This window comes from Osmerus eperlanus, chromosome 17 (genome assembly GCF_963692335.1).
Source record: "Osmerus eperlanus chromosome 17, fOsmEpe2.1, whole genome shotgun sequence".
Taxonomy (NCBI): domain Eukaryota; kingdom Metazoa; phylum Chordata; class Actinopteri; order Osmeriformes; family Osmeridae; genus Osmerus; species Osmerus eperlanus.
Window position 1 is genome coordinate 2,053,616 of NC_085034.1, and position 26,796 is coordinate 2,080,411.

The 26,796-nt window shown below is 49.7% G+C and overlaps 1 protein-coding gene across 2 annotated transcripts; it reads left to right on the forward strand.

The window, feature by feature from the left end:
* Positions 1-8,725: 8,725 nt before the first annotated feature.
* nrf1 (nuclear respiratory factor 1) lies at positions 8,726-26,167 on the forward strand. Of its 2 annotated transcripts, none has more exons than XM_062483178.1 (12): positions 8,726-8,872; positions 10,751-10,986; positions 11,406-11,520; positions 11,777-11,903; positions 12,065-12,205; positions 15,179-15,337; positions 15,565-15,765; positions 16,013-16,111; positions 17,055-17,108; positions 18,465-18,613; positions 19,923-20,056; positions 24,843-26,167. In XM_062483178.1, the coding sequence occupies exons 2-12, from the start codon at positions 10,770-10,772 to the stop codon at positions 25,001-25,003; spliced, it is 1,557 nt and encodes a 518-aa protein (XP_062339162.1). In that variant the 5' UTR covers positions 8,726-8,872; positions 10,751-10,769; the 3' UTR covers positions 25,004-26,167. The 2 variants fall into 2 exon arrangements, with proteins under 2 accessions (XP_062339162.1, XP_062339163.1); XM_062483179.1 differs by having other exon boundaries at positions 19,932-20,056.
* The last annotated feature ends 629 nt before the right edge of the window (positions 26,168-26,796 follow it).

Consider the following 26,796-nt stretch of genomic DNA (forward strand, 5'->3'; position numbering starts at 1 on the left):
GATCGATGGCAACGTCAACCAGTCATATTTCACCGTTGCATTTCAGATGTCAGGTTTTGATAAAGCACTACGGAAAAACAGGTACCGGCTTCTGTGAAGATTTATAGAAGGTTGGGAATATATATGTGTATTATGAGAAGAATAAGTAAGATGTCAAGCTGTGCGTTCGTTCCCTGTGAAAGTTATGCCCCTATGAATGCAGATGGTTTTAGAAAGCGTTCATAAGTCAGGTTGGATACAGACATGCTAATACAATGCACTACATAGGACAGTGTTTATGGGGGTATCAATCACCATACTAGCAGGGGAAATACTACAGGCTTATTACACTGGAGTTATTAGGTGGAACCGCACATGATCACACACTCACACATGCACATACACACATTAAGTTACACGCTATACCTTGCCAACTCGTTTTAGCGGTTTGCTGACCACTTAGCTATAGCAGCACAGTCGCTACACTGACAGCACTAGGTTAAAAATGGAGTTAAGGCAGTTACTACGGCAGTTACGTACTGGACCGAATGGTGTGTCTTACTAATGTGTGCGGTAGGCTACATAACATTCTTAGGGACTCTGTCCCAACAAAATAAAATGCCAGGAAAGCACCTGACGAATTAGCCCAAAGAGGAGCGGAGCATGACGAAGTTCGGCCTTCATGTCCGTTTGGTTACCAGAGACCAGCCCCAGGGCTTTCCGTGACTGTTCCGTATAATTTTTATAATTTTTATATTATAACTATTTTCTTGAAACGTGCAGTGTGGGCTACTGGAAAATGTGACCCGAGGAAAAAACACGAACAAACAAATTGTGTGGCAAAGACTTGTGTGGTGATGTTGAATCCGTCGAATCCCAGTTACAGTTAGTCGTGCTTTGTCGTTGTAAACGTTTGACACTAGGAGCATCAACCTTCCTATCGTCTGAGCAACTTTTTTTATTAAACTTTTTGAATTTAACGTAGGCTAATTTTCAAAAAGGTCCCAACAGAAACATCAAGTGGCTTCCCGCTGTAACATTCAAACGAAAAATCCTCCACAAGCTATCCAGCGTGACTTCACTCAATTAAAGGGATATCCGCCACATACTGAGGGACCATCAATAAATGAAGTTCCCGCCATTATTAAACAAATAAATAAACCCAATTGTTTTTATGTTTTAATATCTTTATTTATTTTACAAAATACCACTAACTCTACAGCAGCGTATTGCTGCCACACCAGAAAAAGAAAAACGGATCAGTCACGTGGCAGCAATAAGCTGCCATACTCACATGCGTCATTCACTCCGACAAACACACATAGGCCTACTGTTGTTATTTAACCCTTGTGTTCTCCTCGGGTCGTTCTGACCCATCAGTCATTGTGACCCACCGTCGTATTGCGACAACTTTACCGCATACAAAAACAAAGTGAAGCATTTTCTTTTAACCGTTGGGCTGTCTCAGACCCCCCACATTGCGAAGGTTAAAAGAAAATTATTTTTATTTGTTTTTGTATTGGGTAAAATTGGGTAAACACAACGATGGTTCGTTATGAACCTTTGGGTCATGTGACCCGAAGGCAGCACGAGGGTTAATTCAACAGTCTTGCATTCCCAACGTGACTTCACAGGGGTACCTTGCTGACTGGAGCGGAAACTTTTGCTGAGTCCGGACCACCGGCTCATCTTCAGCCGTCATCAACCCAGTAGACCTCAGGGAAAGAGTAGCTCTCATTACCTCAGGTAGAGATGAGCCGGCTATCAGCCAAGAGCAGAGTCCTGGAGGACAAAGGGTCAGAGGTCGTATACATTTAGAGAGGGAAAAGATGGTATAGCTACTGTATGAATGGCTTTGTCTGGATTTTGAAGGACGAGAGAGAAGACAAAATTCAGGGTAGCCAAGTTACATTTACATTTAGTCATTTAGCAGACGCTCTTATCCAGAGCGACTTACAGTAAGTACAGGGACATTCCCCCCGAGGCAAGTAGGGTGAAGTGCCTTGCCCAAGGACACAACGTCAGTTGGCACGACCGGGAATCGAACTGGCAACCTACGGATTACTAGCCCGATTCCCTCACCGCTCAGCCACCTGACTAGTGGCATTGTAGCTTACGCCACTGAACATTCACTCTCAAATATGCAGTATTAACCCTCGTGCTGCCTTCGGGTCACATGACCCAAAGGTTCATAACGAACCATCGTTGTGTTTACCCAATTTTACCCAATACAAAAACAAATTAAAATAATTTTCTTTTAACCTTTGCAATGTGGGGGGTCTGAGACAGCCCAACGGTTAAAAGAAAATGCTTCACTTTGTCTTTGTATGCGGTAAATCTGTCGCAATACGACGGTGGGTCACAATGACTGATGGGTCAGAATGACCCGAAGATAACACAAGGGTTAAGTCCTAGTGCTGATGTGAGATGAATTGACAAGAAGTCATTCCTTATTAATGTTATTTGATGCAGACTATCGTACCACATCTACATATCACAATGTAAGGTCATTATTGATGATGTTCAAGAAACGCTGATTGCACTATGCTGTAACGTTGGCCCGCCATGTGGACAACAACATTGTCCTTGCCCTATTGGAAATCTTTACCATTTCATTACAGCCATACATGGATCAATTCATAAACAAGTATTCAGGTGCTTGTGTAGATGTAGTCTGTGATGTTACACTGTATTTGATCTATAATGTAAACACTTTTCATTGACCGCATTTCCATTTGTTTGAGAGAGCAAGAGAGGGAAAGACCAGCTCAAGGATTTGAGGATGCCACAACACACCCCTTCATTTTTTCATTCTCTCTCTCTCTCTCTCTCTCTCTCTCTCTCTCTCTCTCTCTCTCTCTCTCTCTCTCTCTCTCTCTCTCTCTCTCTCTCTCTCTCTCTCTCTCTCTCTCTCTCTCTCTCTCTCTCTCTCTCTCTCTCTCTCTCTCTCTCTCTCTCTCTCTCTCTCTCTCTCTCTCTCTCTCTTTTCCGCTCCACAAGAAAAAACCCTGTGTTTCTTTCCTTCTTTCTCTGACCAATCCTTCCACCCCTAGGTGTTACGCATGGGTGGAACGAAAGGTACAAGCCAAGCAATAAGCCTGGTAGTGAAACTACCGCCGATCAATGAGCATTTCAAGCAAGCAGGACACGTAGCGGCGGTCGGTCAATTAGAGAGAGGACTCCGCTCCGGTCCTGGCGAGGCGAGGCAGCACAACTCCCAAACCATGGCTTTTAAAATCGTCACGGCAGCCTGGAACTTTGTTTCCCTCTCGTCAGCTCTTTTACCTTTCTCTGGAAAAGAGCAGGGATGTGGATCACATGGTCCAGAGGAGGGATGAGGGATGAGAAGTGGTTCAGAGGAGGGATGAGGATCAAGTGGTTCAGAAGGATGAGGTCTGGAGGAGGGATGAGAAGTGGTTCAGAGGAGGGATGAGGATCAAGTGGTTCAGAAGGATGAGGTCTGGAGGAGGGATGAGAAGTGGTTCAGAGGAGGGATGAGGATCAAGTGGTTCAGAAGGATGAGGTCTGGAGGAAGGATGAGGATCCAGTGGTCTGGAGCAGGGATGAGGTCTGGAGGAGAGATGAGGATCCAGTGGTCTGGAGGAGGGATGAGATCTGGAGGAGAGATGAGGATCCAGTGGTCTGGAGGAGGGATGAGGTCTGGAGGAGAGATGAGGATCCAGTGGTCTGGAGCAGGGATGAGGTCTGGAGGAGAGATGAGGATCCAGTGGTCTGGAGGAGGGATGAAGTCTGGAGGAGAGATGAGGATCACGTGGTCTGGAGGAGGGATGAGGTCTGGAGGAGAGATGAGGATCACGTGGTCTGGAGGGATGAGGTCTGGAGGAGAGATGAGGATCACGTGGTCTGGAGGAGGGATGAGGTCTGGAGGAGAGATGAGGATCACGTGGTCTGGAGGGATGAGGCCTGGAGGAGGGATGAGGATCACGTGGTCTGGAGGAGGGATGAGGTCTGGAGGAGAGATGAGGATCACGTGGTCTGGAGGAGGGATGAGGTCTGGAGGAGAGATGAGGATCACGTGGTCTGGAGGGATGAGGCCTGGAGGAGAGATGAGGATCACGTGGTCTGGAGGAGGGATGAGGTCTGGAGGAGAGATGAGGATCACGTGGTCTGGAGGGATGAGGCCTGGAGGAGGGATGAGGATCACGAGCGAACAGACGCCCCACAGAGGACCTGTCATCGATCCCAGATACCAGCTGTATCTGTCTAAAACAGGTGAAGGAAGATGTGTGCTCTTACATTTACATTTAGTCATTTAGCAGACGCTCTTATCCAGCGCGACTTACAGTAAGTACAGGGACATTCCCCCGAGGCAAGTAGGGTGAAGTGCCTTGCCCAAGGACACAACGTAATTTTGCACAACCGGGAATCGAACCGGTAACCTTCAGATTACTAGCCCGACTCCCTAACCGCTCAGCCATCTAACCCCCTCTTTTACATCCAAGACCCCGCAGCTTCGATAACCATGGCGATGCTTACAGCAGAGGGATAGAATAAGACAGCACAACCACCTTCTCAACAGAGGGACATCTCTAACGCAGTGAAGGAAGATTGAGGTAGGCTGCCATGTAGCAAAAAACAATTCACTGTTGTAAAAATAATTGTGCACGCCACGTCATTGACAGTATCATAACCAAAACACCAGCACTCACAGCTACATAACACTGAGCAAAACAGACTGTATGCCCTCAGGAGCAATGAGTCAGGCCATAATGAAACTCATTAAGTCTAAGAGGAAAACATTCCTCCATTAATTCTGACAAGAAGCCAAGTGTCAAAACAGAGTATTCTTCTACATTTATCTATGCTCTCTTCAGCTGCACTTGAGAAGTAGCGACAGATAGGTCTGTTATTACTTATTATGCATTTATGCAGAGAGTGACTAAGGTCGCCATGCTTGTGCACAGTTTGTAAGTAATAGAATTTTGGGGAAATAAATGGAGTTTCTGGCTTGAAGGTTCTGGCTTGGTAAAGTCCTGGAGCGTCTGACAAATGTAACTCCAGCCAGAAGTCAGGACGCACAATACAAGGTCAAAAGCTTCTCTAGGGGATGATGTGGGTTTAGCACGCACATACAGTACATGCACGCGCCCACACACACACACACTAACTCATCACACACACACACCAAAAATACTCACTCTCCGGCCTTTCCTCTAACTCTCTTTATGAGGATAGGATGATAATCTTCACCTTAAAGATTCCCACTGCGACCAGGCCCAAGCTCGTCTAAGCCCTCAAGATGTGTCAGGGCCTTCCAGGAGTCCTGAGACACACACACACACACATCCACACACACACACGGTAGACCAAAGTGTTGACACAGACATTCCTTCTAGTAACAGAGGCTTCTCTCCCTCTTGTCAAGCCACAAGTGAATGTCTCACTTTCGCTCTCGCAGTCATTACCTGTAGCGAGGGGAAATGTCACCCTCTCAAGTGACAGAGGCGACGCTTGTGTGAAAAGCATCCCGGTCCTATCCAAGGTGTTAAATTAAGCGCTCAGGAGACATGGAGAGCGACATGCACTGGAGAGCATGCCCCATTTCAGCCCGGTTCAAGCGACAGTTTGGCGGGAGACATTTTGGGGCAAGTGGGGCTATCTTCCTCTCCTGACGTCTTCCTTTCTAAACAAACTCCCTGGACTCTCTGACCCTGTTTCCTCTCTATCCATTTCTCGAGCTGTGGCATTCATGTAAGAACTTTGCGTGAAACGGATGTTGTAATGACTTTGTAAGCAGACTCAATTTCTAAATGTCTAATTAAGATGGAGAACAAAGAACTAAAGGTTTATGAAAGAAGTGAGAAGGGTGGTTAATAGCGGTTTGTCTCTCTGTCTCCGACACTTCCTTTCTCTCCACCATTTAGTCTCTCTATTTCTCATCATGTCTGTGTCATCCCTCTTTCCTGTTTCCATTGACAACAGGCGGAAAAAAGCGAGAGGAGCCTTGACTTGATCGCGCATACTAAAGACGCTACCTATCTCCCTCCCTCTCCGCACCTCTCTTTCAATAGCAGAGGGAAAATTATGTTTTTACCTTGAGTCTATGAGAAAAGGACCTCTGAGAGGACAAGGATGGAGCGTGAGAGAGAGACAGAGATAAGAGATGGAAGCCAAGGCTGGCAGGGAGGGGAGTTCGTCCTAGCAACAGGTCACTACAGAAACGCAGAGGATATATTCTTTCATCCACTGTCTTCAACTGCATTTATCTGTTATCTAAACTCGTGTTGCTTCACTTCCAGGTCCAATCCTACCACTACCCCTTAGTGACTACATCACTCGTTGCAACGTTTGATTAGGTAGAGGGCTATAGGTCACAGAAGCTAGGAAGGCAGTTGGTCTTTCATCTCAAGGAGACAGAGAAGCACCTTTGAAGTTATGCAGTCAGCACCGAAAGATGTTCCCTGATAGGCCAGGGATGACAGAGGCATCAGTCTATCACATCATCAACCCATTCATCCGTCCATCTAGAATTTCTCATCTCTCTCTGGACGATTTTTTCAATTCGTCTCCATCCTACCTTTTCCAACACCGGAGAGACAGACAACAATGATCTCATTAGCATGCTGGCTGAATCAGACTTCAGGCTGAGGTGAGCAGCTATGACTCACCATGACCGTTAGCTGAGCTACGGTCAGCTGTTGCTAGCTGTGTGGGACATCTAAACTCCATTGCTCCTGCAATGACAATGTCTAGTCCACAGAACTTTGACTCTAGGTTTAGCATGGCAGTTATGTGACTGAAACCACAAAACTTGATTGGTGTGGTGTAACAGAAAAGGGCAATTGTCAATCAGGAAGCACGCACACAAACACACACTAAACAACGGTCAAATAGCCAACCGATCAGCAAGTCATCAAATGTGAAGCCGGCAGAAGACGACTATTATCAATCCTGGATCCGCCTCTTATAATCCTCTGGTAGAGACCTACAAATATAATCTCAGATTACATTCAAAACCCGGAATTACACACGTGTATCAATCACTGCTTTCTATCATTAATTTACCCCAACTTCTAGAACAAGTAGCGTCACTTGAAGGATTGTGTTGCAGTGCCCCCTGCAGGTCGTTAAGTAAACTGCGTTGCACCTGCTCCTCGAAAGCAATGAGAAAAAGACCTAGATTTTAAGATCAAATCCCAGGAATGGATATTCGAAATAATACGTGTTCGTAAAAACTGGAACAAGTCCAGAATCTGTTATTGTGCTTATGACGCAGGGCATATAAATGGGTCACACATCAATTCACACCGGTTTCACATTCGGAAGAGGCATATGTATAGGCACAGGTGCACATTGACAGGGTTGGAAAGGGATGGGATTAGAGTGAGGAAGAGGCGGCCATACAGAGATTCCACGTGAGACCATTTTAGAATGGACCCCGACAGACAAACAAGAGGTAACATAAAGACAGGCACGGGCGGAGGGATGCACCGGGATCTATTATAACTCTCAGCGCGCGCCGTTCCTTCCTCCAAACCTCGCCCCTGCTTGTGACTGCCCAGACAATTATCTTCAATTATCCTCACCTCCAGCTAAGCAATTACAAGGCTTTATTGATGCGGGCACCCCCGGCAACATGCTTTATCCATACCCTACCCAGTAGTTGTGAGGGAGGAACACAAAAGAATATGAGGACTATCACTGATTGTCATTCTTACTCAAGCCTTCTGTAAAATACTGATAGTTAGGCCTACTAACCTATTACATGTTACAGGTTTAAAGTTTAATACGGATGTTAATTGGTCCACACGCTGAAGTCCCTGGCGGCTTGTTCTGTAGTGTGGAGTTGAGAGGGAAAAGTGAAGGTAACACATCAGCATGGTAAATGTAAAACGTTGATTCACACTGCGGTTTCCCGCCGGATTTAAATACGATCCTTGCTGACATTTAGTACGACACTAACATATTGGCTGTTGTCATCACATACTAATGTTAAACATCCATCATTCTGAATACACTTCAAGCACCTGCAGCGAGCATCAAAGATGCATCATTGCCATCTTCTGTTGTAGTAGTCTAGTAGCAGCTAAGTTGCTAAACGTCTCACGATTGGGATTCGTGGTACAATACAGCCCTCTCGCGAACATAAATGAGAATAGCAGTGGATTCAAACTCAATTTATTACAGAACTCCATAATAAAACACAATATATTCTTCCCGACAGTACTTGTAAGTATTTCAGATGTATGAATTGGGCATAAGCATAATTTACTGTCTACCTCTTAGTGGTACTGTCCATAAAAACACTGTCAGTGAAAGTAGCCTGAAAAGATAATTAAATGGACTATGTATTAAAATGATGTCTTAAAACAAGAAAAAAATGCCCATGTTGTCTTATTGAAACGCGTATCTGATCTATCAACAGGTGAATATAATTCGATTGAATGATAGTTCGTTCATTCGTTGGAATGATACTTGCTTCGAGTCTTTTGTATCCTGGAAACGTGGAAACGTGTGTTTGTTGACTGTTGATTGTTGACTAAACTAGCGTATAAAATCGTTAGGGACCTGGTTTACTTTGAAAACTGTGCAGCAAATTCATTACACAACCCATTACTAATGACTTAAAAGAGTACCGTTTTTGTATTATAATCCGACAAATCATGAATTTCGTCTAAATGTAAACTTCTTTAATTTAATTCACTCAATATATCCATACTAAACTGCCCGGCATACGGACAGCAAAAGCATTGGAAGCGTAGTTTGCAGGGATCTTTAACTGGAAAGGGGGCGTGGCTTGTCCGGTCTTCAGTGGGACCGCCAAGACGCAGCTTCGGTGTGATTTCGGTCTGGCTGCTCTTTGTCCTCCATTAGAGCTCGGATTCCCAGCCCCACTGTACGGCGCAGGCCCGAAGTAGCGCAGCCGCTCTGAGGTTAGTGCCCTACCGCGCAATCTCCAGCTATTTCAGCCCTGGCGCAGCCGCACCATCAAACCCGGCAGCATTGGGGTGAAAGATGCTGTTTGTTTTAGATGCTTGACAGGAGACGGAATTGATTGAATATTTGGGGTTTTAGATGGCAATAATGTTTGAGCACACCAAGAACAAGCGTAGATAACGTAGAAATAACGTTGGTATCGATGCAGGCCGCTCGGGCCTTTTTAGTGTTGTAAGACAGCGCGAGATGGCCCAGGTTCTAACGATATGATTATTTTACATGTCGGAAAACGTCCAGTTCTACGATGCTCGGCTAGCCAACAATGTTTGTGCTTGTGGTCTTGACAAGCTATGACCCTTTCATGGGATTTTATCAACGTATCTGCGTAGCTAACTAGCTATCTGGCTAAATGTAGGACATGGCTTTAGCCAAGCCTAGCTAGCTCTAGCTAGCATATATCAATTGCAGTCGTGATGTTAGCTAGCTAGCGTAGCCAGGATTAGGATGAAAACGCTAGCTAGACTAGATATGGTTTACGTTAATTAGAGAAACATAACATTTTAAGTTCAACAAAGTAATGCTTTTCATGTATTGAATAGTTTTACCGCGATAGTGACCGTTTATTTTATAAGTAAGATTGCCAATGTCTCTCAACGAGCTACAATTTGTTATCTGGTTTAGCTAGCTAGTCTTCCTAATGTTTGGTGTGGTCATGCTTACAGTCAGATCCGTTACGCGTTAGCAAGTTCGATAACCTCAACATCTGTGAACCCTCATCAATTCTTATCTAGAGTGAGAGCTAGATAACCAAGATGGGTAGCTGCTACTGTAAGAGACTACTATCTAAATATACCGCCACCTCAGCATGGATGTTGATGATTCCTTAAATCCTGCGGACAAAATAATCCATACATAAAATGCCACTTAGCTAGCTGAGCAGGGTGTTTAGTTGGTTTAATATGCGTATGTGATGGTATTTAAGAGTTAAACCTTTTTAAAAGCTTTCTTGAGAAATGTGAATACTGGTGGAATCATCGCGTAAATTAAATGGCAACTCTATTCCCGCCCTCGAGTTGCTATATGCATTTGGTGTCTCCCTATAAATTAGTTACAATTTGATAATAAAAGTTTTTAGGTACAGAGATTGTTTTACTGTCAGTTTTCAGGTGTGTTTTGTGTGTGCGTACACATACTCCCTCCCCCAAATGTATGAATGTCTTGACCCTTGGCGTAAAACTTCCATAACCTCATAATACAATGAAGGAATGCACACATGACAGATGTTGCCGCAGCAAGATAATAATTTGGAGTATTAAACAAATGTCTGTCACTAATGCGGTTCTTGCGAGAAATTTAACACAGTAACACGTCCATCATTACATTATTTCTGAAGCATCGTCAGACTCCTACACACACAGTTTCCTGCATGTGTTGACTATAGTGCCCCTAGTGTACAAACGACCAAAGAGCATCAGAGCTGTCGAGATGAGATAAAAAATCATGACGATACAGACCGATATACAGAAATGCTGACATACCCTAGCTCAGAAGCTTACATTGACCTATTGACCTCTGGCGTGTGTTATAAATAGTTGCAATATTCAGTGCAGGTCCTACCACATTTTGTGCCCTAGGCAAGGTTCCCCCTCCCCCTATATCTACGATTTTTCTTGGATATGGGGGGGGGGGGGGCATATCTAAGAAAAATCTCTGTATAGTGAGCCAATGCATTAAACACAGGATGACAGGATGACGGAGTATCCGTGGGACACGGAGTGTGTTTAAGGCCAGCCACCGCACATATCGGCTCCACACATAATACACAGGATCGCAAAATGTATATAAACCAAAATGGCCTCCCTTCCCATCCAGTGTGTTAGAGGCCAGCCAGAATGATGGAGGACCACTCTGTGCATCAGACGGAGCACATGACCACGATCGAGGCTCACGCCGTCAGCCAGCAGGTGCACGTGGCCACCTTCACCGAGCACAACATGCTGAGCGCTGACGAGGACTCGCCCTCGTCCCCGGATGATGACATCTACGACGACTCGGACATCCTCAACTCAGCCGGGCAGGATGAGGTCACGGCACACCTGGCCGCCGCAGGTGAGGAGCCTAGCCAATGGGAGGACGGGGGGGGGGGGGGGGGTTGGCGTGGCAGGTGTTGTGTGGTGGAGGAAACTGTTTCTTTCGCCTGAGGTGAGGGGTGGGGTTGGTTGGTTATCAGCACTCCTGGCACTTGTGCTAACATGTCATTGAGAAATGGGTGGAACCAAAAATAAAGAGGGCAAAATGTAGTCAAAGTACACTAAACAGTTTATTTAAATAGTTTCCTACACACTCCTATAGAATAAAACTTTTTTTATGCAAAAAAAAAAAAACAGCTTTTTTGCATTGACTTAGTAAACCAGAGCATGTCGTCATACACTAACTAGTTTGAGTCTGTGTAGTGCCCAGAAGTCACCAGCAGATGGCGGTGTTAGAACAGACATCTCCAATTTGTGCTCTTCCCCACATTCCACCAGGTCCGGTCGGCATGGCAGCGGCTGCTGCCGTGGCAACTGGCAAAAAGCGTAAGAGACCTCACATCTTCGAGTCAAACCCCTCGATCCGCAAGAGACAGCAGACACGACTGCTAAGGTGACTGTTTACTCACGACACCACTGTTACCCCCAAAATACCGCCAAATATCCCCAGAACTACTTGGTCTGTTCTTGAGTTCAGAGTATCAGAGCTGAGGAAAACTTTAATTTTCTGTGTTTCACTTCAAAGCCCCCTTTGCATTGATGATGCATTTTGTGTTTCTGTGTTTCTGTGTGTCGTTGTGTGTGTGTGTGTGTGTGTATTTACGTATGTGTGTGTTTCTGTGTCGGTGTGTGTTTGTGTGTGAGTGTAGGAAGCTGCGAGCCACGCTTGATGAGTACACCACCAGAGTGGGGCAGCAGGCCATCGTCCTCTGCATCTCTCCCTCCAAACCCAACCCTGTGTTCAAGGTGTTCGGAGCCGCCCCGCTGGAGAACGTGGTGAGCGAGCGCGTCCTCACAGCGTGTCGATCGCCCCGTGCCACCCACAGTCCTGTCTTTCCCTCACAGAGGGCGTGGCTTTCGTCCTCGCGGAAGGAGCAGAGAGAGGGTGTGGAGAGAGGGTGCGTTTGTTTGACTGTTTTCTTTCCTGTCTTCCTTAGGTGAGGAAATACAAGAGCATGATCCTGGAGGATCTGGAGAACGCCCTGGCCGAACACGCTCCCCCAGGGGGAGACATGGCCTCTGAGCTGCCCCCTCTTACCATCGACGGCATCCCTGTCTCCGTGGACAAGATGACCCAGGTTAGCAATGCTTCTCCTGCCCACCAGATGGCGCTGAAGGAACATAAATTACACGTCGCTCTGTCACTGAGTGGAGCCTAGCCTTGCAGTACAGACCAAGGTCAAATTCTCCCAGTTCCTTGGGTTCTTCAAGGTTATACTTCAGCGTGTGTGCGTATCCACATATTTCATGTTTTGATAATACGTTTTGAGGGCAGCTGTGGTTGCCACGACAGCAAAAAAAACAAACACGGTTGTACATGGGTTTCGTCCTTGTTGCTGTTATGATGATAGGTTCTAGTAAACAAGCCCTACGTAAAGCACATCTATTTACATTTAGTCATTTAGCAGACGCTCTTATCCAGAGCGACTTACAGTAAGTACAGGGACATTCTCCCCGAGGCAAGTAGGGTGAAGTGCCTTGCCCAAGGACACAACGTCATTTTTTTATGCACGGCCGGGGAATCGAACTGGCAACCTTCAGATTACTAGCCCGCTTCCCTCACCGCTCAGCCAACCGACTCTCTATTTTCAAGGAGTCGGTTTGAGCGCCCTCCACTCTGCACGCTAGGGCGTAGTTCTAGGCAGCGTTGAGGGAGGAAGGGAGCTTGGTGGGTGAGGAGGGGGGTCTGGTAGTGCAGCAGTGCCCCGCCCTCCCAGGGAGACCAGCTTGTTTACTCCACTCTGCTGACGCAGTCATTGGATCATCTTCAGAGACCGTGCATGATCACTGTTCCTCAGAGACACCACTCAACACCGAAGGGGGGAGCAACAGCCAATCCCGTCGCTCGCCCTGTCCTCGGGGCGGGCGGGGGGGGGGGGCGCAGGTGTGTGTGTTTGAACCAGGAAGCAACCTGCTGGTTGTTTTTCTACAGATGGAGATGAGATTAGGAGTAACCTGTTGCCTGTAGGTCAGGAGGTTTTCTGCAGGTCGTAAGTCTGCCTGGAGAACGTGTAGCGGTAGGCAGGGCTGTACATAGACAGCATACCTGCTACATAGACAGCAGGTGAGGCAGGGCCGGCTTGAGCCTATAATTACCCACCAGCCTTCAGGTCATGGCCCGGACAAGGCAGGCTAGCTGCTGATTGGCCAGTTGCCTGTTGGATTAGAGCTGGGAGAAGGGGGTGGGGGTGGAAGACCTAGTAGCATGCCTCTTAACTCTCCAGCCTGTGTAATTAGACCATCTGCCTACACACACTTCCACACTCCAGCTACAGGTGGGGACATGGACAATAAAGGCGAGAGGGTTGCGGAGACATGCTGATCAGTTAGTGGCTTTCTCGTCAGTCTCCTGAAGAGCGTTTTAAGCTACAGGAGGCCGATGTGGTTCCTGGTGTTAGATTCTACCTGCTTCTTCTACAGTACAGGAACAGACTCTCAGGTGCACCTGAGTCGTGGCTGGTCTTCGAATAAACCCGCAGTTGAATCGCCTCATTTGTTATCCTTCTGCTTTTGAAGACCCGAGTTAGGTCGTCGCCATCTTGTCCCCTCTGTAAGTGTGTGTGTGTGTGTGTGTGTGCGCGTGCATCGCAAAGGGGGGTGAAGCGATTTATTTCTCCCAGTTCCAAATTTAGCCCGTTGATGTCAAGGCAGGCAGACGCAGCATTGGCTCATTGTGCAATATAATCCCCAGGTGGTGTGCCTGTGTGTTACCAGGGATACTGAGGACACCAGGACTAAAGCTACCCAGCCCCAGGCCCCCTCCCTGCCTCTCCCTTCCTGCCTGCCTCCCTCTCTCGCCCCCTCTCTCTCCTGCCCTCCCTCTCTCGCCCCCTCTCTCTCCTGCCCTCCCTCTCTCGCCCCCTCTCTCTCCTGCCCTCCCTCTCTCGCCCCCTCTCTCTCCTGCCCTCCCTCTCTCGCCCCCTCTCTCTCCTGCCCTCCCTCTCTCGCCCCCTCTCTCTCCTGCCCTCCCTCTCTCGCCCCCTCTCTCGCCCCCTCTCTCTCCTGCCCTCCCTCTCTCGCCCCCTCTCTCTCCTGCCCTCCCTCTCTCGCCCCCTCTCTCTCCTGCCCTCCCTCTCTCGCCCCCTCTCTCGCCCCCTCTCTCGCCCCCTCTCTCTCCTGCCCTCCCTCTCTCGCCCCCTCTCTCTCCTGCCCTCCCTCTCTCGCCCCCTCTCTCTCCTGCCCTCCCTCTCTCGCCCCCTCTCTCGCCCCCTCTCTCTCCTGCCCTCCCTCTCTCGCCCCCTCTCTCTCCTGCCCTCCCTCTCTCACCCCCTCTCTCTCCTGCCGTCCCTCTCTCGTCCCCTCTCTCTCCTGCCCTCCCTCTCTCTCCTGCCCTCCCTCTCTCGCCCCCTCTCTCTCCTGCCCTCCCTCTCTCGCCCCCTCTCTCCTGCCCTCCCTCTCTCACCCCCTCTCTCTCCTGCCGTCCCTCTCTCGTCCCCTCTCTCTCCTGCCCTCCCTCTCTCGCCCCCTCTCTCTCCTGCCCTCCCTGTCTCGCCCCCCTTCTCTCCTGCGTGTGTGTCCGTAAGGGGTTGTAGCTCGGGGCAAATCAGATTAACGTAACCCCCCCCCTCCCCTTCAGACACTCCAAAATGTTGAGGCCTCTTATGCAACATGACGGACCAAGCAATCAGACTCCATTGTGTCTCTGAACGCAACCACGGCCCTTCTCAAGAGGCCGTACACAACAACACCTGTCCTGTTGCAGCCAGGCAGTCTCTGGTCCCGTCCAATCAGAGCAGGGGTCACACAGGACCTGCAGATTCATGTGGGGAGCTCTACTTTTAGTAACTCTATTTCTGGGCCCAGGCCACCTTAGATAGCTGATCAATACCTCCTTCCTGCCTTCTACTCAAGGGCGGGCGCGCCTGTGTGTGACATGCTTTGATCTGACTGCATTGCTAGACTCTGATCTGACTGCATTGCTAGACACACACACACACACACACACACACACACACATAGACAAAGTGTGTCTTAAGGGATAAACATTTTTTAAAGAAAGTAATATGAGAATGTCTTGTCTTCTGTTTTCCCTCCCTTCTCCCCGTCCCCAGGCTCAGCTGCGTGCGTTCATCCCAGAGATGCTGAAGTACTCCACCGGCAGGGGGAAGCCAGGCTGGGGCAAGGAGAGCTGCAAGCCCATCTGGTGGCCGGAGGACATCCCCTGGGCCAACGTCCGGAGCGACGTCCGCACCGAGGAGCAGAAACAGAGGGTGAGGACGAGGAGCCTGCCCCTCCACACAGCACAACACTGCCCCTCCACACAGCACAACACTGCCCCTCCACACAGCACAACACTGCCCCTCCACACAGCACAACACGGAGAACAACCACGAGGATCTCCAGAATGTTTCAAGGGAGAACAGGGAACACTAGAACAGGAATGGTAGATCTCTAGATGGTCTCTAGATGACCCCTGACCCCCCCCTCTCCTCCCCAGGTGTCGTGGACGCAGGCGCTACGGACCATCGTGAAGAACTGCTACAAGCAGCACGGGCGCGAGGACCTGCTGTACGCCTTCGAGGACCAGCAGGTTCCTCAGCACCACCTCACCTCCACCCAGAGCATCGCCCATCTGGTTCCCTCACAGACCGTCGTCCAGACTGTCAACAACCCCGACGGCACCGTGTCCCTCATCCAGGTAGGGGGGAGGGAAGGGGGGAGTCAAGGGTGGGAGAGGTGGGGGTGGGCGGGTAGTTGTAGAGGTAGGAGTGGGGTGTAAAGGTGGAGAGGTGGGGGGAGTCAGGGAGTGGGGACGGGGCTGTGAGCCTCTGTGACTCCACCAGCTATTGTTTAGCTTAGCTGCTGTGTGGTTTTATTGAGTCCTGGAGAGGGAGTGTTGCTGATGCGTTGCTGATGCGTTGCTGATGCGTTGCTGTGTGCTGCAGGTGGGCACAGGTGCAACCGTGGCTACATTGGCTGATGCCTCCGAGCTGCCCGGAGTGACCGTGGCTCAGGTCAACTACTCCACCGTGACCGACGGAGAGGTAGACACACACACTCCACCACACACACACACACACTCCACCACACACACACACACTCTCACACACACACACTCTCACACACACACACCATGACCGACGGAGAGGTAGACACACACACTCCACCACACACACACACACTCCACCACACACACACACACTCCACCACACACACACACACTCCACCACACACACACACTCTCACACACACACACCATGACCGACGGAGAGGTAGACACACACACACTCCACCACACACACACACACTCACATACACACACACACACACACTCTCACACACACGCAACATGACTGATGGAGAGGTAGACACACACTCACACACACACTCACATCCACACACTCACACACACACACGCTCTCACACACACACTCTCACACACACACTGGCTGACGGAGGGGTAGACACAGAGATGATAGCTGTCACACACACACACAGTGTGATAACTGTACACACACACTAATGTAGAGGGACTCATCAACACATAATCACAGACACATTCATACACGCCCAACTACAGCCAGTACAACACAGTGTTCCTCCCCCCTGCCAAACTGAAAGGGCGTCTTTACACTACGACAAATGAAATCATATCTAACACAAATCTAGTGGTGGATCCACTTTCATTGATGTCGATTTTGCACTGACAAACATGTAATCATACTACCGTATCTTGTCTTCAGAAAACAGCAATACCCATTTCATTTCCACATGTCGGTGACATATATGGCACATTGACATGAATCTTATTGGGGTCATCTGACCCAGATCAATGACAGATTCCGCATGCCTCTTGTAATGTGGGCTTCATCAGTCAGGAGGACACTGACAGTAATGTGTGATGTTGGAATGCATTAAAGATGATAAGTTTGTAGCCTTTGGTAACCCCGCCCTGTGACATCACTGCTTGTCTGCTCTCCTCCCCAGCACCTGGCAGCGGTGTGCCGCGCCCTGCCCATGGACGTGTCGCCACAGATTATTGTAAGCGTTGGCTCCACGTGTCACTTCCTTCAAACCGTGACCACGACAACCGCTTGTCGCCTGGGCCCCGCCCCTTCGCTTTCACCCACGAGCGTTTGTCGTGGTGTAAAACGCCCTGATCCTTCCTTCTTATTCCACTCTCATCAACCTACTTTTATTTGGGTTTTCCTCCATCTTTTGGACATTGTGTTCCACTTTTCATCTCAACTGCCTTTTTCTATCTGACCTCCTCCTCTCTCCTGTTCCTTTCCCAAATCCAACCCCATGGTTCCACCTCTCCTCCTCCACTCGGTTCCATCTGTCCTCCACCCTGTTCCTCTCCTCCTCCACTTGGTTCCATCTGTCCTCCACCCTGTTCCTCCTCCTCCACTCGGTTCCATCTGTCCTCCACCCTGTTCCTCTCCTCCTCCACTCGGTTCCATCTGTCCTCCACCCTGTTCCTCTCCTCCTCCACTCGGTTCCATCTGTCCTCCACCCTGTTCCTCTCCTCCTCCACTCGGTTCCATCTGTCCTCCACCCTGTTCCTCTCCTCCTCCACTCGGTTCCATCTGTCCTCCACCCTGTTCCTCTCCTCCACTCGGTTCCATCTGTCCTCCACCCTGTTCCTCTCCTCCTCCACTCGGTTCCATCTGTCCTCCACCCTGTTCCTCTCCTCCTCCACTCGGTTCCATCTGTCCTCCACCCTGTTCCTCTCCTCCTCCACCCTGTTCCTCTCCTCCTCCACCCTGTTCCTCTCCTCCTCCACCCTGTTCCTCTTCTCCTCCACCCTGTTCCTCTCCTCCTCCACCCTGTTCCTCTCCTCCTCCACCCTGTTCCTCTCCTCCTCCACCCTGTTCCTCTCCTCCTCCACCCTGTTCCTCTCCTCCTCCACTCGGTTCCATCTGTCCTCCACCCTGTTCCTCTCCTCCTCCACCCTGTTCCTCTCCTCCACCCTGTTCCTCTCCTCCTCCACCCTGTTCCTCTCCTCCTCCACCCTGTTCCTCTTCTCCTCCACCCTGTTCCTCTCCTCCTCCACCCTGTTCCTCTCCTCCTCCACCCTGTTCCTTTCCTCCTCCACCCTGTTCCTCTCCTCCACCCTGTTCCTCTCCTCCTCCACCCTGTTCCTCTTCTCCTCCACCCTGTTCCTCTTCTCCTCCACCCTGTTCCTCTTCTCCTCCACCCTGTTCCTCTTCTCCTCCACCCTGTTCCTCTCCTCCTCCACCCTGTTCCTCTCCTCCTCCACCCTGCTCTTGTCCGTGCCTGCCTTCATCCCTTCACCCACCCCACCGCCCTCTCTCCGTCACCTGTCTGGTCGTGTGTGTGTGTGTTCCCCCTGCCCCTCTCACCCATCCCTCTGTTGTCCTGGAGGTGGATCAGAACTGGGCCACGCTGCAGGGAGGTGAGATGACCATCCAGACCACGCAGGCGTCAGAGGCCACCCAGGCCGTCGCCTCGCTGGCGGAGGCAGCCGTCGCGGCCTCTCAGGAAATGCACCCTGGGACCACCGTTACCATGGCGCTCAACAGGTAGAGAGGACCCAGAGAGGGAGGGGGGAGGGAGGAGGAACAGGAAGGAGGGAGGAGGGAGGAGGAACAGGAAGGAGGAGGGAGGGAGGAGGAACAGGAAGGAGGGGGGGGGGGGTGTTATGCGACCTTGTCGACCTTCACTTCAAAGGAACTCAACCCAACGCTCAACCCACAGAGAGAGCGGGCATGTTTTCTACGTTGCTGTAGCATAGCTGTGTTTTTCCGGAGCTGAGAGCAGACCAGGGTAACCAGGGGAGGGAACACCCATCCCCTAGGATGATGTGATTCTCTAAGTCAGTAATTGTGGTGGTAGATCTCACACCTTCACGTCAGGAGGAAGAGACACCTGTCAGGACAGGGAGCCGGTTCCCTCAGGACCGCACAAGACCGCCTCTCACTGGTTCAGCAGGAAATTAATTTGCTTTCACCTGTGCAGAGTGTGACTTCACCTGGTTCCCATGGTGCGAATTGGTCGTTAAGCTCAGTCAGCAACCACACTTTTCTTGAAAAACAATCTGGAGTCTGGGAATTCTCCATCTCTGATCTCTGCCATGTGAATGTTATATTGACACACACTCCTGTTTCTTGAATTTTCTGTAATCTAGCAAACCAAACAATTATTTTGCCATCGTTTTTGAAGCCTTTCCTGTGAAGCGATCTCAGCGCCAGCATCTTTTCAGAGGGTTAACACGGAGCTCGTTCCCTCGTGTGTCAGCTCTCTCTCTGTGGGGCTTGTTACCTGTTCCCACCTGGTTCCCCCCCCCCCTTCCTCCTGTGTTTACCTCAGGTGAGCAGGTCCCAGAGTGCCTGACAGAACACTCCCCATTTCTCCTCCACACTCCCTGCTGAGTGAAGAAGAGGGCATCCTTCTCGCATTCTGCACGCTCTCTCTGTCTCTCTCTCCTGGCCCATGTAAACTAAGCTGTGAGGTCATGGAGTCGGCTTCCCGGTGTGTTGTGCTGATGTGAGGATTGATGAGGGCCTTCTGTTGGGGGGTGTGTGGCAGAGCTTCCACGGTGGAAAAGCAGCTTACACACCCCCACATCCACAACCTCCTTCCCCCCTTCTCTAATGACCCCTCCTGTCAGTATTCTCTGGGAGCCAGGCAATTACCATCCCCTCACCTGAACCTTCTTTTTAGATATACATACATCTATTATTATTTTTTTGTTGTTTTACAGGGGAGAGTGTGTGAGGTACTGATCCACCACGACCCCACGTCGGTCGAGCTCTCTGTGTGGGAGGAATTTAACAAGTGTGTATCTGTGTGTATGTATTTAACCAAGGTGTGTGGTGTGTGTGTGTGTATGTATTGCAGTGAAGCGGCCGCCCATGCCGTAGCTACGCTGGCCGAAGCCACCCTGCAGGGAGGAGGGCAGATCGTGCTGGCGGGGGAGACTGCCGCTGCCGTGGGGGCCCTGGCAGGGGTGCAGGACGGGACCGGTACGTACCCCACCCTCCACCTGCACACCACCACCCTGCACCACCACCCACCACCTGCACACCACCACCTGCACACCACCACCTGCACACCACCACCCACCACCTGCACACCACCACCTGCACACCACCACCCACCACCTGCACACCACCACCTGCACACCACCACCCTGCACCTGCACACCACCACCTGCACACCACCACCCTGCACCTGCACACCACCACCTGCACACCACCACCCTGCACCTGCACACCACCACCTGCACACCACCACCTGCACACCACCACCTGCACCTGCCCCCTCCACCAGCCTTACAATCTCTTCCTTCCTCCTGCGTAGCTTTGTCACCCTAACATGGTCAACCAGTCACATTACCTCAACTAGACAATACCAAAGCTCCCAACATGCAAATGATTCTCTTGAGATTGTCGTAATTCCAACCGTGCCTGAAGCGACCACTTTTGTTCCAGTGCTTTCTATCAAGTCCTCAGAACTTTCGTACTGCCTGGCCCCGACATTCAAATCATCCAGACCATCTATTTTAAATAACAATCAAGCGACTGGTTGTCCTCACGTACGGGGATGCCTACTGGGCATGTGTAGTGGTAGGGCTGTGATGCCTACTGGGCATGTGCAGTGGCAGGGCTGTGATGCCTACTGGGCATGTGTAGTGGCAGGGCTGTGATGCCTACTGGGCATGTGCAGTGGCAGGGCTGTGATGCCTACTGGGCATGTGTAGTGGCAGGGCTGTGATGCCTACTGGGCATGTGCAGTGGCAGGGCTGTGATGCCTACTGGGCATGTGCAGTGGCAGGGCTGTGATGCCTACTGGGCATGTGTAGTGGCAGGGCTGTGATGCCTACTGGGCATGTGCAGTGGCAGGGCTGTGATGCCTACTGGGCATGTGCAGTGGCAGGGCTGTGATGCCTACTGGGCATGTGCAGTGGCAGGGCTGTGATGCCTACTGGGCATGTGCAGTGGCAGGGCTGTGATACCTACTGGGCATGTGCAGTGGCAGGGCTGTGATGCCTACTGGGCATGTGCAGTGGCAGGGCTGTGATGCCTACTGGGCATGTGTAGTGGCAGGGCTGTGATGCCTACTGGGCATGTGCAGTGGCAGGGCTGTGATGCCTACTGGGCATGTGCAGTGGCAGGGCTGTGATGCCTACTGGGCATGTGCAGTGGCAGGGCTGTGATGCCTACTGGGCATGTGCAGTGGCAGGGCTGTGATACCTACTGGGCATGTGCAGTGGTAGGACTATGTGTGGCTTACACTCCAGTTAGACAGCCTCAGTCATGCACAGGTACCTGATGTAGTCACACCAACACTGTGTGTCTGTCACCTGTATCATCCCCTGTAAGTCTAAATAAGCAGTTAGGATGGTGTAATGTACAGTATGTAGGGTAGTAGCGACGGGTGACACACACTCACACTCTGGGCTGTGTCTGGGCCCGTGTAGCCTGCTCTCTAGGCTGGTTAGAAACAAGCTCTTGACAGAACTTCCAGCCTCTTCCAGACGAGCGTTTTCTCCCGACTCAGCCAGGAGATTCACTCACATTCAAATGAACCTCGGGAGGAATTGACCTGTATGCAAATCATGGACTAAACCTGGAAAGCTGTTGTAGTTGACTAAACGTGAGTGTGTGTAGTGATTCTGCTGTGATGATGGAACACAGGAGCACTGGCCCAAGAGCTCCTCTAATCCACTACTGATGGAACAGATGGCGTGCGTGTCTTTGCAATTTGGTTTAAATATTCTTTTTCATCATATTTCATATGACGCAGACCTTTTAATGGTATGCTTTGTGCCATGAAGGGAAGTGTCGAGTTTGTGCTCCAGGAATAGGAATAGGATTGGTGCATGAAACCAGTTATACCTCCTTCTGTGCTGGATGCCAGTGCCATCTTTTCATCCCATCCAAGAGTGGCCTGTCCTCTTCACGATAGACCCCTGCTCACACACACATCCTCACACACGTACTCACTCTCACACACACACGCTCAAACACACACACACACCCTCACACACACGCTCAAACACACGCACACACACACGCTCAAACACACACACTCAAACACCCTCACACACACACACGCTCAAACACACACGCTCAAACACACACACACGCTCAAACACACACGCGCTTACACACACGCGCTTACACACAGGGCCTGTCATGCCGCCCTCAGGGGTTCGGCATGCCCCTCAGGGGGGCTCCTAAAGAGCTTTGATCCACTCCATTATCAGTCCATAGTCTAATCACCAGGACAGCTGTCCACACTCTGGGACTGGACCGCTCCTGCATGATCCCCCTCCCCCTCGCAGCCCTACACACACACACAAACTAACACACCCTCAGACACACACACACACTCATTCATATTGACATTTAAGCACACACAAAGCAATACTTGTATCCACATGCTGTATTCATAGGATGACCAGGGCATGAGTGAGGTGCATGTCTAAACACCAAAGCTGATTAGCCCGTATTTAGAGAAATGGACATTGGGCCCCCCCTCTCTCTACCCCTGCACCCCTAACCCGCCCCCCTCTCTCTACCCCTGCACCCCTAACCCGCCCCCCTCTCTCTACCCCTGCACCCCTAACCCGCCTTCTTAGCGTTTAGCCTCAATCTGGCGTTCAGTCAAATCACTGTGTTTGTGCTGATCCAACGCTTTCTCTCTGAACGGTGAACGGTAGATTGGACCCCGTGTTGGTGTCTGGCATCAATAATAATCACAAACATGACAGTAGAAGAATATTTCAAATGTCACTTTTTACTAAACTAAAAAGCTATTTAGCTGTTTAGAGAGAGTGAGAATTTCTGGCTCATTGAAGGCCCTGGCTCAGAGCAAACAGTAGTTTAATTTCTCAAGTTTATTCAGAGTTAAGTATCATTCGGTAGACAGTTAGGCATCATCAAATAACAATCGGCATCAAGATGTGACTGACTTACATAATCATAAACCTTTAACACCTGCCACATTCCACAGTGGTCGATGTTAAATGGTACTTGTCTAGGACACTAGGTGATGACGACCTCTTCACCAGCCTTCCTGACCTGCTCCCATGACCCTGGTGACCTTACTTAATCTCCCCGACGGTGAAGGGGAGAGGGCTATTTGAAGTGTGCAGGACTAGGCCCAGCTGATTGTCTAGATCTTGTAGATAGCTACCTAACATCCAAAGCACGCGTTATCCAGACACACACACACTCGCCTGCAGCCGTTTGAAGGGTGCGGCTGATTGGCCAGTCGTTTGTCGCTACACACACACGTACGCCTCTCTGTCACACTAATAGTGTGTGGGTTGTCCAGCCTGCTACTTCACTCAGGAGCCTCCTGCCTGGGCCTCTGACAGGCCAGTCCTCAGCCCTGCTCCACAATCACAACCAGCACAATTATCTCATTTAGCACAACTTGAAGCTGTCACTTAGCTTCAACAAGGAGGCTTGATTGGAGTCCACCTTAGAGCTAAATAAATAATTTGGTTGATGAGAAGAATCCCCCCCAAAAAATAAGAATAAAGGAGTGATGTAGGATCTGAGGACAATGCGGTGCAGGAGTGATATAAGATGTAGGGAGTGTGTGTAGGGGTGATACAAGATGTTGGAAGAGAGTGTAGTGATATAAGATGTAGGGAGTGTGTGTAGGGGTGATACAAGATGTTGGAAGAGAGTGTAGTGATATAAGATGTAGAGAGAGGGTGGAGGAGTGATGTAGAGAGAGGGCGGAGGAGTGATGTAGAGAGGGTGGAGGAGTGATGTAGAGAGGGTGGAGGAGTGATGTAGAGAGGGTGGAGGAGTGATGTAGAGAGGGTGGAGGAGTGATGTAGAGAGGGTGGAGGAGTGATGTAGAGAGGGTGGAGGAGTGATGTAGAGAGGGTGGAGGAGTGATGTAGAGAGGGTGGAGGAGTGATCTAGAGAGGGCGGAGGAGTGATGTAGAGAGGGCGGAGGAGTGATGTAGAGAGGGCGGAGGAGTGATGTAGAGAGGGCGGAGGAGTGATGTAGAGAGGGCGGAGGAGTGATGTAGAGAGGGCGGAGGAGTGATGTAGAGAGGGCGAAGGAGTGATGTAGAGAGGGCGAAGGAGTGATGTAGAGAGGGCGAAGGAGTGATGTAGAGAGGGCGAAGGAGTGATGTGGAGAGGGCGAAGGAGTGATGTAGGATGTGTAGAGGGCAGAGGAGTGATGTAGAGAGGGCGGAGGAGTGATGTAGGATGTGTAGAGGGCAGAGGAGTGATGTAGGATGTGGTGAGAGGGCAGAGGAGTGATGTAGCGGACTCTCGATCCATCATCCTTAGCTCTGTCTCTGAGCTCCCTGTGCCGGTGACAGCTTGTGGGGCAGGGCAGAGCCCCACGTGACCACAGTTATAATCCCCCCCCCCTTTCTCTCACACACACAAACACACACACACACACACAGCTGTACAGGGAGAACCGGTAGACTCAGGCTCAATTGGAGCATTGTTCCACAGACCTAACATGTAACATGGCCGCCGCAGGCAGTACTGCCAGCCTGGCTGTCGGGCTCCCTGAATGGCCCCTCTCCCTCCCCTCCCCCAGCATCTCCTCCGCCCAAACAGCAGGCCACCCTCAGCAGACCAACAGTCACTTTTTCATCATATTTAGTCACGTTTACCTTCTGTCAAATTGTTTTCATATCCAAAGCGTTGTTACACAGAGGATTTACTCTTTTTTTGTATCCAAAGCATTGTTTTACATAGATCATCACATGACTCGACATTCCTTCCTACTGCAGTAGGTAATGGTGTTCTCTCCCTGCAGGTCTCGTCCAGATCCCGGTTAGCATGTACCAGACTGTGGTCACCAGTCTCGCCCAGGGCAACCGGCCCGTCCAGGTCGCCATGGCGCCCGTCGCCACGCGCATCGACAACACAGTCACTCTTGACGGCCAGGCCGTGGAGGTTGTGACCCTGGAACAGTGACAATGACTCCTCCCCCCCTGCAGGTGTGTTGCAGCAGGAGGAGAGGGCACAAAATGGCCGCCACAGGGATTGCCAGTTTCCACACACCCAGCTCTGTACAATGTAAAATATATTTTTAAATGTACATCTGCAGGGGAAATTAGAGCAATGAATTTATCATTACTGTGTTTACTATGTAAAGAGGATGTTGTTCTTTTTTGGGGGGGGGGGGGGGGGCGAGGGTTGTTGTATAATTTTCTTTTGCCATTTAGCTGCTTTTTGATTAGCTTTGTGATGTTGACTATTTGTGTTACAAGGGTTAGAGAGTACTTAGTATTTATTTTATTTACACTTAAACCTTTTAGCAAATAAAGATGAACCAAAAACACCAGAGGAATCCATCAACTGTTCACCACCTGTTAAGTACTTATCACTGTCTTGTTGATTAGATTTTCGGTACTATAAGTCCAAGTGTGCGAGCTTGTTTTGTTTTCCTTTATCCTTAGACTGCAGTTACCAACTCTGTGCCATATTGAAAGTACACTATTTGCTCCTCCATTGTCATAGACCTCGTATCCAATCATAGGGGGCCAGAAATGTCCTTCTGTCTAAATGCATCACTGCTGTATCGAAAGTGCTTCTCCTGTGTTGGACGACCAAGGACCCTGTGTCACACCTTTCTCCCCAGAAGCTACTTAATGAAATATTCCTCTGAAATATGTGTCCTGTTCTGTGGTGTTTCCCAGTACTTTTGAACTGTACTCCAAACTTACGCTGGGATTTGTGAACGAACTCAGGATGTATAGTAAGTTGTTTTTTGTTGTTTTGTTTTTTTTTGCAATTGATTGCATTTGCAGTGTATAAAACAAGCAGCCATTTTGACACCAGATCATATCACTGATTCGTTCCCAATGCATGACTGAGTAGCACTCGCCAGAGTATTTTTTAAATAGGATGGACTCTTTTTGAAGTCAGTTGTGGTACTGGGTTTGTAAATTGGGAGTGGGGAGCCTACTTGATATTTGTATTTATGTGGAACAAATTCTAATCTTAAAATCTTTTTGCAGTTTGCAGAAAATGCTCACACATTACAGTTGTAATTATGACACGATGGTTCAATATGCCAGAAGTTTAAAACACTCCAGACGTCCATGTTTAAAGTCCAATAAAGTGTCCACTGTTCCCCTGTCAAATGGCTTTTGTTGTCCGAATTACTTATAGGTTCAGATCAAGACATTGAATTATATTCATTACAAACATCACCACATCTAGTCAAAATATCGATATATATATATATACAGTACCAGTATATATATATATATATATATCGATGTGCTGTAGTTGCCCTTCCATGCAAACTCACTGACCTCTACAACCATCCGAACAGTCATACCTTCCCCCTCCCAGCCTGCCTGCCGTGACGGACAGGGACCGAGTTACATCATAATCTGTGAGACCTCCCCCGGGTTTAAAACCTTGGATTTGGTAGCCGAGGCCTTCTGCTGCTGCCGCGGGGGGGGGGGGGGGGGGGGGGAGAGAGAGAGAGAGAGAGAGAGAGAGAAAGAGACATTCGGGCCCCTAATCCGTCAAGCGTCACCGCATATCCCACTCTGCCTCCCAGATTACAGTGGAAACAGGATACAATCTCGCGGATAAAAATAAGAAAACTGTTTATTTATTTTTTTATGCATCCGACTTTGCACGACATGTACATTATTTAGTTGTGTATATCGGAATAATTTTGTGTGAGTGTGTAAGGAGGGGAAGGGAGGAAGGAGCGTGTGAGTGATGGGTGTTGTGGTTTAGCTGTCCGT